The sequence below is a fragment of the Copadichromis virginalis genome, linkage group LG23 (assembly GCF_057382275.1).
Source record: "Copadichromis virginalis isolate Kocher_CV1m ecotype Utaka linkage group LG23, C_Virginalis_male_GT1.1, whole genome shotgun sequence".
NCBI classification, from domain to species: Eukaryota; Metazoa; Chordata; class Actinopteri; order Cichliformes; family Cichlidae; genus Copadichromis; species Copadichromis virginalis.
Window position 1 is genome coordinate 3,320,336 of NC_140639.1, and position 18,188 is coordinate 3,338,523.

At 38.5% G+C, this 18,188-nt stretch overlaps 1 protein-coding gene across 1 annotated transcript; it reads left to right on the top strand.

Annotated features, from left to right (window-relative positions):
• Positions 1 to 4,594: 4,594 nt before the first annotated feature.
• xcr1a.1 (chemokine (C motif) receptor 1a, duplicate 1) lies at positions 4,595 to 7,544 on the top strand. The gene is made up of 2 exons (XM_085449346.1): positions 4,595 to 4,708; positions 4,807 to 7,544. The coding sequence occupies exon 2, from the start codon at positions 4,830 to 4,832 to the stop codon at positions 5,853 to 5,855; it is 1,026 nt and encodes a 341-aa protein (XP_085305472.1). The 5' UTR covers positions 4,595 to 4,708; positions 4,807 to 4,829; the 3' UTR covers positions 5,856 to 7,544.
• Positions 7,545 to 18,188: the final 10,644 nt, after the last annotated feature.

An 18,188-nucleotide genomic window follows, 5' to 3' on the forward strand; every position in this document is an offset into this window, starting at 1 on the left:
GTCACCTCATTGAGAAAGCGACATTCGGTCTCCCCACCAATCACTGCGCGGCTTGTAGGCGGGCTCTAGATAAGCGCTGGATAGTTTGTTTGCCTAGCAAACAGTGTGGTCATGTGACCTAGTGTCCCTATTTCCACGAGTGTCCCACTTTACTTGTCCTTTACTTGTCAGCAGAGCAGCTTTGTGATTAGAAAAAGTTTGGTAGATTATTATACTCTACAAATCTGCCCAGAAAAATAATAATCTTTGCAATCAGCACTGCAACATCTCTCGATCAATGTTTGATTCATTTTTATTTGTTTTTAAATATGTACCATTGTTTTTATATTTTATATTTATATATTTATTACTTCTATTTAAACCTTGCACTGAGTTTTTTTCTATATGTTTTAGTCTGAGCTTGTGCATCGTAATTTCATCCTGCATTGCGTCCTTGAGGTTGTGCTGAATGACAATGAAATGACTCTTGAATCTAATAGCATGAATCAATATGAATGTCCTTCAGAAAGCTTGTAATTTTTTAATATACATTTCATTCTAATTCATGAGTGATTTCTGAAATAAATTTTCAAAAATTGGAAAGCCATTATTTGTTAATAATTTGGTGTGCCACAGAACAGATATTGTGACATCTAATGTGGATTTCTGTTTCTAGCATTTACACCCTATTTTTTTAAACCTTTACAGCTTCCACAGGAGCACAAATAATTAGAAACACATTTTGGTGATATCACTATAGTTGAGGTAAAACAAAAAACAAACAAAAAAACCCTGAAGATTCTGGTTTGTCTCCCTATTTATGGCTGTGAATGCAAAATTTGGATTTTCTGTTCTTTGAGAAGCCAGAGAACTTGCTTTAATTTTACTACTTTCAAGAAGTGCCTGAACATTGAAGTGAAAGTTTAGTGAGTATCAATTCTCATTTCTAAAAGTGTCGTTTTGTCACAGTTCGCGAGGCGAGCCGTATGGATTTATTAAAGGACCCAAGATGCGGCACAACTGAGGTGAGGAAGCTTTATTTAAGGGACGTGGTAAAACAACAAAGGCGGGGGTGGCAAAAACAGAACTGAGTTAAACCTAAACTGGGAAAACTAAAACTTAAACAACAAAACCTGAACACGAGTGAGGGTAACTTGAAGGGAGAATTCACAGGATGACAAAGGGAGAAACGCCAACCAATCAAAATCCTGCTCATGTGGTCCTGTCATTGTTATTTGCTATTTTCACTGTAGAGCATGCGCAAAAGTATGTAACTATAGACTCTTTTCCATTAGTACCTACTTGGATTGACTCGCCATGGATCTCCACGACTCGTCCCACGATTTAATTCATATGTGACAGAAATACTACAAAAAATGTGGACATTGAGGCAAGAATATACCGGCTGCTCAGTCTGCGGCTTTTCGGGGGAAAACTGTGTTGTTTTCCTCATTTCCTCATTTCCTTCATGTGCAGGTTTCAAAAATGGCGGATTTGATTTTCCTGAATGAGACGTTCTCATAACTCGTTGAGTGACACCACTGACCAGTCAGTCGGTGGCATGCAGTCTGACAACACCACATTTAAGTGCCTGCTTAGATCGCCTGGAACCCGGGTGAGCAGCTACTAAAAAAGTACCTGGTACCAGGTACTATGACCTAATTGAAAACCATGGCGAACTGTGCTGAGTCAATCTGAGTAAGCACCAATGGAAAAAGGTCTTATTTCACAAGGAGCTGTAAAGAGAGATGACCACAGGCAGGAATGATTTCCTGTGTCGTTCAGTGGTGCATTTGGGTAATCTCAGTCTCTCACTGAACGTGCTCCTGTGATTGGCCAGCACATCATGGAGTAGGTTGGAGGTATCGTCCAGCATTGACTTTATCTTGGACAATATCTGCCTCTCCGACGCCATCTTAAGGGAGTCCAGCTCCAACCCCACAATATTCCTGAGCTCGTGGATCAGTTTGTTAAGTCTGTCGGCATCTGTGACCCTGAACCTGCTGCCCCAGAATGCACCGTTTAAGCACCAGCACCGTTTCAAAAGTACCGGTTTGGTACTGGTATCGGATAAAACCTAAACGATACCCATCCCTATTTGAACCTCCTCAATCAATCAAAGCTTTATTCGTCACATGCAGGTTGCCCTGCAGTGAAATGGGACCCCCCCCCCCCGACCTTACACATATAGCACAAACATTACATGGGGACACAGGTCGGAGATTGGTAGAATCAGAGAAAAAACATTGAAATGTACACTACAATGGGGAAAGTACAAGAGGAAAAAAAGAGACCCCTACTCATGCTGTGCTTCCATGGTAGGACAGCATGAGAACAGGAAACAAAAAAACTCCTCTGCACAAAAAAGCACATAAATGTCCACAGCACAACATTGTGAAGACATGACAAGCCACAGGGGTGGGTGGGGGGTGAAGAGTAATCCGAAGCGAACACAGCAGCCGCCCTGCACAGCGCTACCATTCCAGCGCGGCACACAGACCCGCCGTGTTCCCTCGCAGGAAACAAGCATCGAAGGTGTTGGAAAGGGAGGGGGGATGAGTGAGTACCTATCAGTGTAAGTGTATGTGTGTGCGCGTGTCCATAGTTCAGCTGAGACAGTGTCCTTCGGCCTATCAGGCTAAGTAAACAGTCCTCCAGCCAATCCAGGTGTCCTTGCATGGGATGGGAAGAATAGCCGTAACACAGTCGTTATCAGGGAGTGATTGTTCGGCTCCAGCCTTGGGCCTGCAGCTGGCGCCGTGATGGGGATCCGCAATGTTCATGTTGATTTTGTTAATTTCCATGCGAGCAGCCCAGGGGAATTTTCAGGCTGCTCTTTAACACTCCGACGCTGGTCTCTCAATCTCCCGTTGGAAAGTCGCGAGCCTCCCCATGATGGTATCAAACTTCTGTTCCATGGTGTTGTCATTCTTTTGATTCTGAGACCTCACAACTGCAGTGATCCGTTCCGCGATGTATTCCAACTGTCGTTCAAGGGTCTCATTTTGAGCAGGCCTCTCTCTGATGTATCCCCCCCATGCGCTCAATGGTGTTGTTTTGAGCCTTCACAGCAGCTGTAAGCGTCTCCAAGGTGTTGACCATATTACGTTCGTTGTGAGAGGTTGCGCCTCGTTCCATTGCGATTCCAGCGGGCAGCCTTGGAGCAATCAGAATTATTATCTGCAGGCCAAGAAAAATGCCCAGCAGATTCATTTTTCCAAGTTGAAAAGTATGGCTTTACCATACTAGTCCCCTTGATTGATGTTTATTATTATTTATTTAAAAAATATTTATTTATTCCTTCATTCATTCTTAACTTTTAAGTTATTATAACTGGAACAGACATGACTGGGGGATAGGAAAGGAAAAGACATAGACAATTGACATCTTTTCTCAGGGAAGGTTTTGGAAAAGTTTAGCGAGGCAATGCTAAATGAACCACATCTACGTATATTCCAGGTGCTGAACTACACTGCCTGCAGTTCAGGTCCTTCACCAAACATCTGACCAATCATGACACAAAAACAACCCAGAATTGTTAAGCAGCTAGAATCTTATATCAGAAAAGAATGGGACAACATTCCTCTCATAAAAGTCCAGAAATTAGTCTCCATAGTGTTCACTTATTTACTGACTGCTGTTACAAGAAGGGGTGCTACAGAGTGATAAACATGGTCCTATCCCAACTTTTTGTTAAATGTATTGCTGCCATCAAATTCAAAGGGACCTTTTTTTCTTCTTAGAACCGTACATTTTCTCAGTCTGAAACCTTTGATATAGAATAGAATAGAATAGAATAGAAAGCTTTATTTGTCAATTTCTTCAAATGTACTTCCATACAAAGGAATTGAAATTACGTTTCACACTGTCCCATGCGTAGACATTGACAACAATAAAGTGCAGATGCACAACAAAAAACAGCCCTAACAATAAGGTAATATTAAATAGGTAACAGGATAGACAAAAAAATAAATAAAATAAAGTGTTCCAACAGTGTTTCCTGGTTCCCCTGATTCACTTCAGATATATTTGTGAATGCAAATAACTGCATTCTCTTTTATTGACATTACTGTGGTGGGGCTTGTTTATTTGTTTTATTTATTTGTTTGTTTATTTGTTTGTTTTGTCTTTGCTTTACATTTGCTTCATATGTTGTTTGTTTAATTTAAGGCTAAAAGAAAATGAAATCAATGAGAGGTCAAATCTGAGGTGGTAGGGACTAATAGGTGTATACGTCTGCCTACTCCTTTTCAAACAAAAGAATGATATTTTGTAATGATTGTGAACGCACATGTTTGAAATAAAAATGAACTGAACATTTCAGTTCCAACTTCTTTAGAATTGGGGTTGTAAAATCTAAAAAACAAATGTATCCTGGAGTTGTGTATTTCCTTGTTTTACCTAATGATATATTCTGGGGGAAAATAGACACAGAAGAAACAATTGCAGAATTTTGAGCTCCATCGTTATAAAGTCAGCAAATTTCATTTCACAAATATGTGGATCATGCTACAACCAAAAAAGCACACAGGTCACCTATTTACTATATGAGAAAAAAAAAAAAAAGTAAACGCAAAATAAAAAATAAAAAAAACTATATGCGAAAACAGGTGTGGCCACAAAAACAGAAGCAGAAACTGAAAATGTCACGAGTTTATAAATGATTCTCTTTTTAAGCTGCCACAGAAGGTGTCTCATCTGGGAAGCTATTGATTTCATCAAGCAGAAGGTACTTTATTTCAAATCTTTTCCATGCTGTTTTTTACTCATGGAGAAAAATCTATTGTAACATGTCACTAAAGTCATCTACTTATTTTTATTTTGTAGGTAGTGGTCTGAAAGAAAAGAATATGTCAACTAATTCCAGCCAAGATCCATTAAACAGCACTTATGACTATTACTACGAGGATGAAATTTGTGATAAGAGTGGAGTGGTGACATTTGGATCCTTTGCCATTCCGATTTTCTTCTCTGTTGTGATCACACTGAGCCTGACAGGAAACATTCTTGTCCTCATAATCCTGGCTTTGTATGAAAATCTTAAATCTCTGACCAACATTTTCATCCTCAACTTGGCCATCTCTGACCTCGTCTTCACCGTCGGTCTTCCTTTCTGGGCCATTTACCACGTCCAGGGATGGGTGTTTTCTGAAATTCTCTGCAAAGTTGTGACTTTTATCTTCTTCACTGGGTTTTACAGCAGCATTCTCTTCCTGACCATCATGACCATCTACAGATACCTGGCTGTGGTCCATCCTCTGTCTGATCTCAGCACACCGAAACACTCCACCGGGGTGTTTCTGTCTGTCCTGATTTGGATAATCAGCACTGGAGCAGCCATGCCCTCCCTCCTCTTCAGCTCGATCACCAAGGTCCACCACAAAGATAAAGAGTCACAGGGCTGTGAATATAATCATCCCATGTGGGAAACTGTTGGTGTCATCCAACAGAATGGTTTCTTCCTAGTTGCTTTTGTAGTCATGGCTTTTTGCTACATTCAAATACTAGAAAGAATCACAAGAACAAGATCTCACACGAAGAACAGAGCAGTCAAGTTGGTATTCTGTATAGTTACTGTGTTCTTCATTGGCTGGGTGCCGTACAATGTTGTAATCTTTTTGAGGGCCTTGCCTGCTCATGTGGTCCCATCACTAATTGAATGTAAAGCAAGCACCCAGCTTGACTATGCATTTTACGTGTGCAGGCTCATTGCTTTCTCCCACTGTTGCCTCAACCCCGTTTTTTATGCATTTGTTGGTGTGAAGTTTAGGAGTCATTTAAAGTTAATGCTACATCGATTCATCCGACGACAAAGTCCAGTCGAGGAACAACAGGTTAGAATGCAAAACTTAGTCTCACATGGATCAATGTACTAGCTGCCCAGTTCATTTTCTTGCATTCACTGTAATATAACTGATTATATAATTATAAGTCCAGTGTGCATTTCACAAAATTCATTGAATCTACAGAAGAGAGGAACTTTGTTTTATACAGCACGGCACATAGCAAGCTGTACTTGTGTGTCCATCTGTGTTAACATTTCGTAACATTTCATTATAGCATACAGTACTTGGATAGTTACCTAAATGTGTTTTTTTTTTAATGTAAAATAAATTTAGTCAAACAGATGTTGCATTTAATACTCCAATACTGAATGCATGCAATAACTCTTTGTATAGAACAAGCTAATGCAGTTGATTAGTTTAAAACCCTTGTGCTGTAATGTTGGCAAAAATCCTTGTATATAATAATAGTAAAGTGATCAGCAGGTAAATATCAGCAGGTATTTTACATGCAAATTTGTGCATAATTACAATAATCATTATGTCAGAAAATCATGTCATATAGAAACTACAGACAAAGTCAGTCGATTCGTGTTTTAAGGGGTTTTTATGCAATTAATACAAATACCAGTGACCATTTTAATTAACCACGCTGTTTTTCTTTCTTTACACGTCTCTATCAAACAGTAGAGTCGTGCGATATTATTTTGGGGCGATAATTTGAGGAAGCCAAGCAAGACCTACACGTATGTTGTTATCTAACTGATGCACTGTCACACAGTGTGCTCCCTCTCATAGTGAATAAAAAAAAGAAAGATTTCTAACACAGTCAGGGAATTTTTACATTTCTAACATTAAGGACCTCTGAGTTACATGTATTAAATCACAAACTCAGTTTTAATTATCTGATATACAAAAGTCCTGTTCATGTTTCATTATCATTCAAAACTAAATCAGCTGTTTAGTCCCAACACAACAGACTGAAAACAGCACAGATCTTGCAGAGGCTCCAAACAACCACAGTCTAAACAGCTATCATATGATTGCGTCTCTGCTGTGCTCTATTCCTGTGTAGTAACAACCACATAAAAACTGTTACTTCTGACACATGTAGCTAAATCCTGCAAGGCATCTTCAGTGTTTACTCTCCTTTTCAATGCTACAGTATGAAAAATGCACACATATATGCATGAGAAAAATTGTATCTGTATAATAAGATCTGAGTATAATCCCATATTCTAGGATTAGTTTTTCACTTGGCTTCTTCAAAACCTAACCCCCGACTACTACACTGCTATCAAATGGTTTCATTTCACTTCACTTCATATATTCATTTCACTATATTAACAATAGCAAATAGTTTTCTGTGTGGGATTTTTAGGGTTTTTTTGTGTTTGTTTGTTTATTTTTTATTTAGCACCTCTAGTGTTTTAGTGGTTAACACCTTTGCTTAGCAGCCATAAAAATTCAGATTCACAAATCCCTCTGGGACTGTGTCAAGAAAGCTTCTGGTGTAAAACTCTGCCAAATCAAACAAATGGACCTACCAGCTGTGGTGACCACCTGGGGCAAAGGAGCAAATAAAAGCTGTTGTACATAGTTGTTAGTTAGCGATTGTTGTTTTTTTGTTGTTGTTGTTGTTTTTTAATAATAATAATACTTTTGTCAAAGAGTTGATCAGCTGAACATTTGGACAGTTCTGTGTGTATTAAGTATTAACAGCCAAAGTATACTTTTTGTTAATTTTTTTAATGTGTATCTATTAAAGACAAACAAAATGCATGTTTGTGAGACTCTTCTTTCTACTTGACAGATAAAACTTTAGTTATGTCACATAAACTTCTATAGATTGTCATGAACTAGCTGTGTGCAGGCAGGAGAAGGACCCAAATGCAAAACTCATGGAAACCGTACGTGAACTCAAAAACACAGTTTTATTGCTGGGAAAAAGGCAAAATGCTACAAAAACTAAACTGGGAAAATACTAATGGTAAGAAAACAGGGAGTGTCACACAGCTAAGAGGGAGGACGCGCCACGGAACTGAGGGAGATGCGGATATAAATACACAGAAAGATAACGAGGGAGTGAGAACGCACGACGAAAACAGCTGACACTAGTAACCATAACAAGACCGGGGAAACCAGACTGAACAGAATGAACATGAAAACACGGGACCTTCACAATAAAACAGGAAACATGATGCGGGAGTGGAGAAGAGGCTGATGAGAGGGAGAGAGCGAGGGAAACATGGATGGAATAAAACAAGGAGGGGGAACAGGGCACAAGGACTTACACTTCTATATAAACACAGACACACAGAGGGCAGCAACACAGGGGGAAATCTAATAAACAAAATCTAAACAGAATAACCTAGACTCTAAAGAATTCAAATTCAAATTCAAATTCAAATTTTTATTTGTCACGTACACAGTCATACACAGTACGATATGTAGTGAAATGCTTGGACAACTGCTCGTGACCTAAAGAAAACAAAAAAGGAAAAGGCTATGAATAAGATAGGAAATAAATATGAAAAATTAAAAAGGGTAAATTTAACTAGGAATAACCTTTAGAACAACGAGTGGACTTAAACATAATATAAAATTACAAGAAACACAACAAAACTCAAACACTGGGTCAAAATACCCAGGACCATGACATAGATATTTAAATAACAAGACATGGACTGAATGTCAGATTAAAGTATTTTTTAAAATAACCTATTAAATAGTACTCCATAATATGCAGTGTGATGTAATGTGTGATTCGTTAATTTGCAGGTTGTGGATCTTCAGGTGGGAAGATGCATCACATTAGAACATTCAGATTGCAAATCTGAACTTGCAAAGAAACTGGACTGTCCATTAATGACTGTTATAGAGCCGAATCAATATCAAGATCAAAACAAGTCACAGTCATGCTTTCAAAACAAAAAAATGAATTTTTTTTGCTATGGCCCTGTGCTCAAGTTTTACTGCAAAATAAAGAGCAACACTACGTTTACATGTATTGTAATAGAAAACACTGTTATATTGCTAAAAACAATGTTTGGGGTATTTTTACCACACAGTATTTTATATCATCTATGAAGGGTTCCTATTAACTTTAAACAGACGGATTTTTTTTACTTTATGTATTTAATATCTTATTTTATAATCTCTAATTATTTATACACTGAATGTTCAATTTTATTTATACAGTGTCAAATCACAAAAACAGTTGTCTTAATGCGCTTTATATATATATATATATATATATATATATATTTATAAGTGACTTATGTATGTATGTATGTATATATATGTATATATTGTACTATTCTTAGTTAGCGTATTGTCTGTCTTGTCTTAATGTTGGTTTAAAATGGAGCACTGTAACAAAAAATAATTTCCCCCAGGGATCAATAAAGTATTCTGATTCTGATTCTGATTCTGATATCGTAGGTAGAGCCTACAATAATACAATGGCCTTAAACACCATACAAAGTTTAAGGATCATTTTCCAATTCTGTTAATGTAATAGCCTTGTATTTTACTTGCGTAATTAACGTAAAAATTGTTGGTTTGCCCATCATGTAAACTAAGGATTATTAGCAATGTGGCTTATATGATGATCATTCATTGAACGCTTCATTTAAGTAAATCTAAAAAGGCAGTACAAATCCTGAAGTCTTGAATTTTCTCGTGTTTCTTACTAATGCCTCTCAAACTGTGTTATCTTTGACATTTTCAAAATGTTAATTAATTAATTAAAAGATACAAAACAGGGGTTGAGTAGTATGTCTCACCGTATCCATGGCAACATTATGCCTCTTTGTTTTTTGTACGTGACATCGAAATATACCGAAGCAAAAATAAAACCAAAGCCACAAATATTCAGTGTTCAGCTTTGGGTGTATTAAGTTAAAACAGACATTAGTTATGCATTCTTTTTTATCAAACACTTTGTGTTGCAGAATAGAAAAAAAGATAGATCACTGATTTTCATGTCTAGTTGGTGGAATTAATATCAACTGTCAGCTGGTTTTCCTACTTTTGCTGATGTGGCCTCCATCTTATTTTTTGGATTTGAGGTTGTTTGTTAGTTTTTCCAATGCTTAACTTGCATTATAAAGTCAAAACTGTGCAAAACTCTCCAGAAACCCCTCATTTCTTTATATTTTATTTCAAGGAGCCAGACTTTGTCTTTTTTGTCTGTTAAGCCACTTAACTCTGACCTATGAGTCATCCAAGCATAAAAACAGCACCTCTGGGGGTAAATCAGCGCTTTCTCTACACATAACAAACAACTCAACAAGGAAGCTGGACTGGAAATCAGTGGCGACAGCTCGTATGCAGCGAAGAATGATTGGCAACGGCTTCATTTTTTAGCATAACAATGAACCTGAGGCACTAGACTACGACAGATACTGTCAAATCTGTCTTACTCATAGAAATACCACATGATGTGGCCCATTTCATCAGTGCCATAACAAAGTCTTTGTCTGAATTGGAAACATCTAAATAAAAGTGCTCTATGTCTATATGTTCAAATAATTGCACTTTAACAGCCATTAAAGCAATTTAACATTAAGCAATACTAAAAAGTGTTTTAGCTCATTCACAAGCCATGACTCCTGACATTGCAGCTGCACCATCCTCCTCTTTAGAGCTACAGCACTTTACTCTCTTTTTTCCAAAGTGGCTGCCACCTCTCCTCTCTCTGGATCTGTCGCCTCTTCCTCTTCCCTCTCTGGTGTTGCTGCCCTCTGCTGTCCATTCATGCGGAAAGATTCTGGCATGAGTTTGATTTCCAGTTCTTTCATGCAAAACTCAGGTTTCCATCTGTCTTTAAACTCTTTGGTAATTTGAGAGATGTGTTGTTTAAAAGCTATCAAGTAAAAAGTCTTCCCATGTGAGTAAGATGTTAAAATAATTTAGAAAAGAAATTGAAAGCATATTCAGAGATTCATTGTGGATCAAAACATTCGTGGTTATCAATAGTTAAAGCATTTATGCTATTTTTCTCTTGCCATGTTCTTTCAAGGCCAAAGAAGTAGGAAGTATTTTTTTCTCTGTGTGTTCAATTCATTGAAGAAGTTATTTAATTCACCTGGAAGATTTTTTGGTTGTTTTCTTGTGTCTCTCAGTTCTTTTATCCTCTCTTCGACAGCAGGTCATTTGGATGAGAGACAAAACATTTCTCCAACTGAAAACACAACGTCCAGATGAACTGGATCAACTTATGGGATTTTGTTTTTTACCTGGATGATTGAGCGTGCATTGTTATTCTCTCTTTGTTTTTGACATCTTCTCTGTTGTATAGTAAGGTATAGTCTCTAAAAAAGCAGAAGATTTTTTTGTCTTTTTTGATTTTTTTTTATTGCTATAGATTTATAAATATTGGGATTGAAAGAAACATGAAGCATGTAGTGGACATCAGGTCTTGTTTGATCACAGAATGATGTAATGTAGGATTGTTTCCATTTGTGTCTGCATTTCTGGTAAAAAAAAAAAAAATAACATAAAAATATTTTATTTAATTAAAAAAGGTGAAGGAAAGCAACTGAACAAACATGTTTACTTAATTTTAAAACATAATTTTATCAAACAACTTCTCATAGCTTTTAAAAAACAAAAACAAACACCCTCCATCCAGCACACCTAATATAATGGTCACCTAAACCTGGGTTGTTAGGTCATGCCATCCACAGCACTAACAATGGTCATGGCTGGTATGACCAAGGTTGGGTGAGGATTTTAATCAGAACTGTGGAAGTGTCGTCATACTTAGTGCTGTCAGGAGGTGACGTGGAGGAGTGACACGTCATTCGTGCAAGAAGGTGAAAGGTCAGAGGAGCTGAAGCAGGGCCGTGGCAAAATGACGGCACCCAGTGTCCATTATGGTTAAAAATTAATGCGTAAGCTAGGACTCTGAAGTTGTGGGATTTGGTTTCTCAACTGCCACCGGCCTGTGAAGGGACTCTTTCCACGGTCTCAGCAGAATGAGGCAGTCTTATTTCATTTTCTTTAAGAGCTTTTTTATTTCTTTCTTTTCCTCATTAGAGACACCAACAGCAAAAGAACAAAGGATATTTAATTAGATCAATGGAGTCTTCTGTTGATATAAACACAGATGTCATATTCTTGTTATTTTTGATGCTGTTTTATATAATTGCTAAAATCTGTATCAAAACAACTCAAAATTTTAATCACCCAATTCCACAACAGGTTTGATTAACATCAAGGACCCAGGACACTTTGTGACAGTTTTACTACATCACATTCTTCTTCAAAATGCATTTATGGAAAAAGACTAATTTAAAATTGTTAATGAAACGTTTTGTAATCATGAGATGAGTTAGTTCAAGTTGTGATATCTAGATAATCATAATTAGGTATGTGGATATAACTGCATAAAAAACAGTCACTATGATCAAGAAATAAATGAATATACTTATTACACATGCCCTGGGGTTCTTGATCAAGTTATGTGGCTGCCTCTGGTTTGCGTGCTCTGACATTTTTTTTTTCTAAACCCCGGTTGTCTGTTTTCTGTTTGATGTAATCAGAGGACCAGCTGTTTTAGATGTGGGAGCATTGGCCTATTTTCAGGTTTCATAAAGCTATATAACCTATAAACCTATTACTTTGCAATAAATAAATGAAAACATAAACTCAGTCTCAGTATCGTCCATCCATCCATTCGCTTCCGCTTATCCTTTTCAGGGTCGCCTATCCCAGCTGTCATAGGGCGAGAGGCGGGGTACACCCTAATTTACATTTGTTTTACCCTTTTCTGTGTATATTTCCAGATTATGTGGAATACATACAGCCTTTCCAACACCAAAGCAGTTTACATGTAATTGTTTCTCAACACAATGTTCTTATATTTTTAGATGACTTTGGGAAAACTTACAACAGACAAATTAGAAAAGATTTTAAATAAGGACATGCTTTAAGTTACAGTCTCATCCAGCAGCCTATCCATTTCATCTAGTAGGAGGTACGTTCATGTTTCATCTCTACAGTAACGTTTTGTACTCATAAACAGAAATCTGTTGTAACATGTCACTTAAACAAACACTTGTGTTTATTTTCTAGGTTCCTGTGTGACAGAAATGGCAAAACCAGTCAATTTCAGCTATGATCCATCTAACTTCAGCTATTACGATTACCATGAGGATGAAATCTGTAATATGAGTGAAGTGATGAATTTTGGATCCATTGCCATTCCGATTTTCTTCTCAGAATCAGAATCAGAATCAGAAACTTTATTGTCATTGTCATGAGAACAACGAAATTAAGAATGGTCCCCGATCATTGCATCATCCCTAGCAATATCAAAATATAAATAAAACAATAAAATTCAATAAATAAAATAGATAGAATACTTAAAATACTAATAAGATATAACAGTAAAACATTCACATACATTCCCACACACATGCTTCAGACCGTGCATAGATTAACACAAGAGTGGCGTGATGGACATTTTTTTGTAGTATTCAGATGTGTTATTGCAGTTGGATAACAGCTGTGTTTGAGTCTATTAGTCCTTGCTCTGATTGCCCTGTACCGTCTGCCTGAGGGCAACAGTTCGAACAGGGAGTGGCCAGGATGTGAGGTGTCTTTTATGATGTTTTGGGCCTTTTTAAAACAGTGGGCGTTGTGTAGAACTTCCAGTGTGGGGAGAGGGCAGCCAGTGATCTTTTGGGCGGTGTTAATGATCCCTTGGAGTGCTTTCCTCTGAGCCCCTGTGCAGCTAGTGTACCAGATGCATATGCAGTAAGTTAGAACACTCTCAATGGTGGCTCTGTAGAAGGACACCAGCAGTCTCTGTGTGATGTTATTCCTCCTGAGAATTCTCAGGAAGTACAGTCTCTGTTGGGCCTTTTTCAGCAGCTCGGAGGTGTTCACACTCCAGGAAAGGTTCTCCTCTATATTGACTCCCAGGAAGCGGAAGCTTGCCACCCTTTCTACACAGTCCCCATTTATGAATAGTGGTTGGATCTCTGCCTTTTTCCTTCTGAAGTCTATTATGAGTTCTTTGGTTTTTGAAGTGTTGAGGAGGAGGTTATTGGCCTTACACCATGACGTCAGCTGCTCCACCTCGTCTCTGTACGTAGACTCGTCTCCCTTGGAAATGAGCCCCACCACTGTGGTGTCATCTGCAAATTTCACAAAGATGTTGCTGTGGTGGCGAGGAGTGCAGTCGTGTGTGTAGAGAGAGTAGAGCAGTGGACTGAGCACACAGCCCTGGGGTGAGCCAGTGCTGAGACTCAGGGCTGAGGATGTGTGATGGCCAACTCTGACTCTCTGTCTACGGCCCGAGAGGAAGCTATTGATCCACATGCAGGTGCTGTATGGAAGCCCCAGGTCTTGTAGCTTGGCCACCAGTTTGTGTGGAAGGATGGTGTTAAAAGCTGAGCAGTAATCCACGAAGAGCATCCGCACATAGCTACCATGCTCTTCCAGGTGAGTTAATGCAGCATGGAGTGCTGTGGCTACAGCGTCTTCCGTGGATCGGTTTGCTCTGTAGGCAAACTGGTGTGGATCCAGGCTGCGGGGCAGGGCTGCTGTGATGTGTCTGCGGACCAGCTTCTCAAAGCATTTCATTACCACTGGGGTGAGTGCCACCGGTCTGTAGTCATTCAGGCCGGTGATGTGGGGCTTCTTAGGCAAGATCTCTGTTGTGATCACACTGAGCCTGACAGGAAACATTCTTGTCCTCATAATCCTGGCTTTGTATGAAAAACTTAAATCTCTGACCAACATTTTCATCCTCAACTTGGCCATCTCTTACCTCGTCTTCACCATCGGTCTTCCCTTCTGGGCCATTTACCACGTCAAGGGATGGGTGTTTTCTGAAATTCTCTGCAAAGTTGTGACTTTTATCTTCTTCACTGGGTTTTACAGCAGCATTCTCTTCCTGAAAAGAGCTCCCAAGCAGACAAAAAACAAACTAAAAACCAGCAATAAATAACTTAAACATAAACAATTACAAAGAAAGAACAATACAGTATCCACATCTGAACCAAAGAGTAAAACAGTGAAATGTGGATTATTAAATATTAGGTCTCTCTCCTCCAAGTCTCTGTTAGTACATGACTTAATAATTGATCAACAAATCGATTTACTCTGCCTTACAGAAACCTGGTTGCAGCAGGATGATTATGTTAGTTTAAATGAATCAACACCCCCGAGTCATTCTAACTACCAGAAATCACGAAGCACAGGCCGAGAGGGCGGTGTGGCAGCAATTTTTCACACCAGCCTATTAACGAAAGACCCAGACAGACTTTTAATTCATTTGAAAGCCTGATGCTTAGCCTCGTCCACCCCAGCTGTGAAACTCAGAAACCAGTCTTACTTGTTATCATCTATCGTCCACCTGGGCCTTACACAGAGTTTCTGTCTGATTTCTCAGACTTTATATCTAATTTAGTTCTGAGCTCAGATAAAATAATTGTTGTGGGTGATTTTAACATCCATGTAGATGCTAAAAGTGACAGCCTCAACATGGCATTTAATCTGTTATTAGACTCAATTGGTTTCTCTCAAAATGTAAAAGAACCCACCCACCACTTTAATCACACTCTAGATCTTGTTTTAACATATGGCATCGAACCTGAACATTTAACAGTGTTTCCTGAAAACCCTCTCCTGTCTGATCATTTCCTGATAACATTTACTTTTACAATAATTGATTACACAGCGGTGAAGAGTAGACTTTATCAAAGTAGATGTCTTTCTGAAAGCGCTGTAACTAAGTTTAAGAATATAATCCACCCACTGTTATCATCTTCAATGCCCTGTACCAACATAGAGCGAGCAGCTACCTGAACGCTGCTCCAACAGAGGTCGATTATCTTGTTAATAATTTCACCTCCTCACTACGTACGACTCTGGATACTGTAGCTCCTGTGAAAACTAAGGTCTCTAATCAGAAGTACCTGACTCCGTGGTATAATTCTCAAACACGTACCCTAAAGCAGATGACTCGTAATCTGGAGAGGAAATGGCGTGTCACAAATTTAGAGGATCATCATTTAGCCTGGAGAAAAAGTTTGCTGCTTTATAAGAAAGCCCTCCGCAAAGCCAGAACATCTTACTATTCATCACTGATTGAAGAAAATAAGAACAACCCCAGGTTTCTCTTCAGCTCTGTAGCCAGGCTGACAAAAGTCAGAGCTCTGTTGAGCCAACAATCCCTTTAACGTTAACTAGTAATGACTTCATGAACTTCTTCACTAATAAAATTCTTATCATTAGAGAAAAAATTACCAGTAATCATCCCACAGATGTAATATTATCTACAGCTACTCTTAGTACCATTGATGTTAAGTTAGACTCTTTTTCTCCAATTGATCTTTCTGAGTTAACTTCAATAATTTCTTCCTCCAAACCATCAACGTGTCTTTTAGACCCCATTCCTACAAAACTGCTCAAAGAAGTCCTGCCATTAATTAATTCTTCAATCTTAAATATGATCAACCTATCTCTAATGATCGGCTATGTACCACAGGCCTTCAAGCTGGCTGTAGTTAAACCTTTACTCAAAAAGCCATCTCTAGACCCAGCAGTCTTAGCTAATTATAGGCCAATCTCCAACCTTCCTTTCATATCAAACATCCTTGAAAGAGTAGTTGTCAAACAGCTAACAGATCATCTGCAGAGGAATGGTTTATTTGAAGAGTTTCAGTCAGGTTTCAGAGCTCATCACAGCACAGAAACAGCTTTAGTGAAGGTTACAAATGATCTTCTTATGGCCTCTGACAGTGGACTCATCTCTGTGCTTGTCCTGCTAGACCTCAGTGCAGCGTTCGATACTGTCGACCATAATATCCTATTAGAGCGATTAGAACATGCTGTAGGTATTACAGGTACTGCACTGCAGTGGTTTGTATCATATCTATCTAATAGACTCCAGTTTGTGCATGTAAATGGAGAGTCCTCTTCACACACTGAGGTTAATTATGGAGTTCCACAGGGTTCAGTGCTAGGACCAATTCTGTTTACATTATACATGCTTCCCTTAGGCAGCATCATTAGAAGACATAGCATACATTTACACTGCTATGCAGATGACACCCAGCTCTATCTGTCCATGAAGCCAGATAACACACACCAATTAGTTAAACTGCAGGAATGTCTTAAAGACATAAAGACCTGGATGGCCGCTAACTTTCTGCTTCTTAATTCAGATCAAACTCAGGTTATTGTACTCGGCCCTGAAAATCGTAGAAATATGGTATCTAAGCAGATTCTTACTCTGGATGGCATTACCTTGGGCTCCAGTAACGCTGTGAGGAACCTTGGAGTCATTTTTGACCAGGACATGTCCTTCAACGCACATATTAAACAAATATGTAAGACTGCTTTCTTCCATTTGCGCAACATCTCTAAAGTTAGAAATATCCTGTCTCAGAGTGACGCTGAAAAACTAGTTCATGCATTTATTACTTCCAGGCTGGACGACTGTAATTCATTATTATCAGGAAGTCCAAAAAACTCCCTGAAAAGTCTTCAGTTAATCCAAAATGCTGCAGCAAGAGTCCTGACAGGGACTAGAAAGAGAGCAGATTTCTCCTGTTTTGGCTTCCTGTTAAATCCAGAGTTGAATTCAAAATCCTGCTCCTCACATACAAGGTCTTAAATAATCAGGCCCCATCTTATCTTAATGACCTTGTAGTACCATATCACCCTATTAGAGCACTTCGCTCTCGCTCTGCAGGCCTACTTGTTGTTCCTAGAGTATTTAAAAGCAGAGCCTTCAATTTTCAGGCCCCTCTTCTGTGGAACCACCTTCCAGTTTGGATTCAGGAGACAGACACTATCTCTACTTTCAAGATTAGGCTTCAAACTTTCCTTTTTGCTAAAGCATATAGTTAGGGCTGGACCAGGTGACCCTGAATCCTCCCTTAGTTATGCTGCAATAGATGTAGGCTGCCGGGGATTCCCATGATGCATTGCGTTTTTCCTTTCCAGTCACCTTTCTCACTATAAGTTAATAGTTCTCTCTGCATTGAACACATTTTAATGACCAAATGAGCAGGGTGTTGCCTGCTCATTTGTTTTCTTGCATGTATTGGTTTTTTGTTTTTTCCCAACATGTGCCTTTAGTAAAAATTTCTTACATTAAAAGAAGATGGAAATGGCCTCCCATCTCATTGTACATAGCAACTTGCATTTGAAGTATGCGTGAAGTAAAATAATTTATTTGAAAATAATAAAGCATACCTCAAACATGCATTGTGAAAAATGTCAAAACCTTTTTGTTGTTTTTATTTATAGCCTGTACCACATTTAATGGCAAATGTTGATCCAAACTGCATTAGAAACAGGCTTATTTACAATATAACAAAACAGTTTCAAAATACACAAAAACTAGTTGTATTAACTAATTATTGCTAAAAATAAAAGTCATTTGGTGGTCATTAAAAT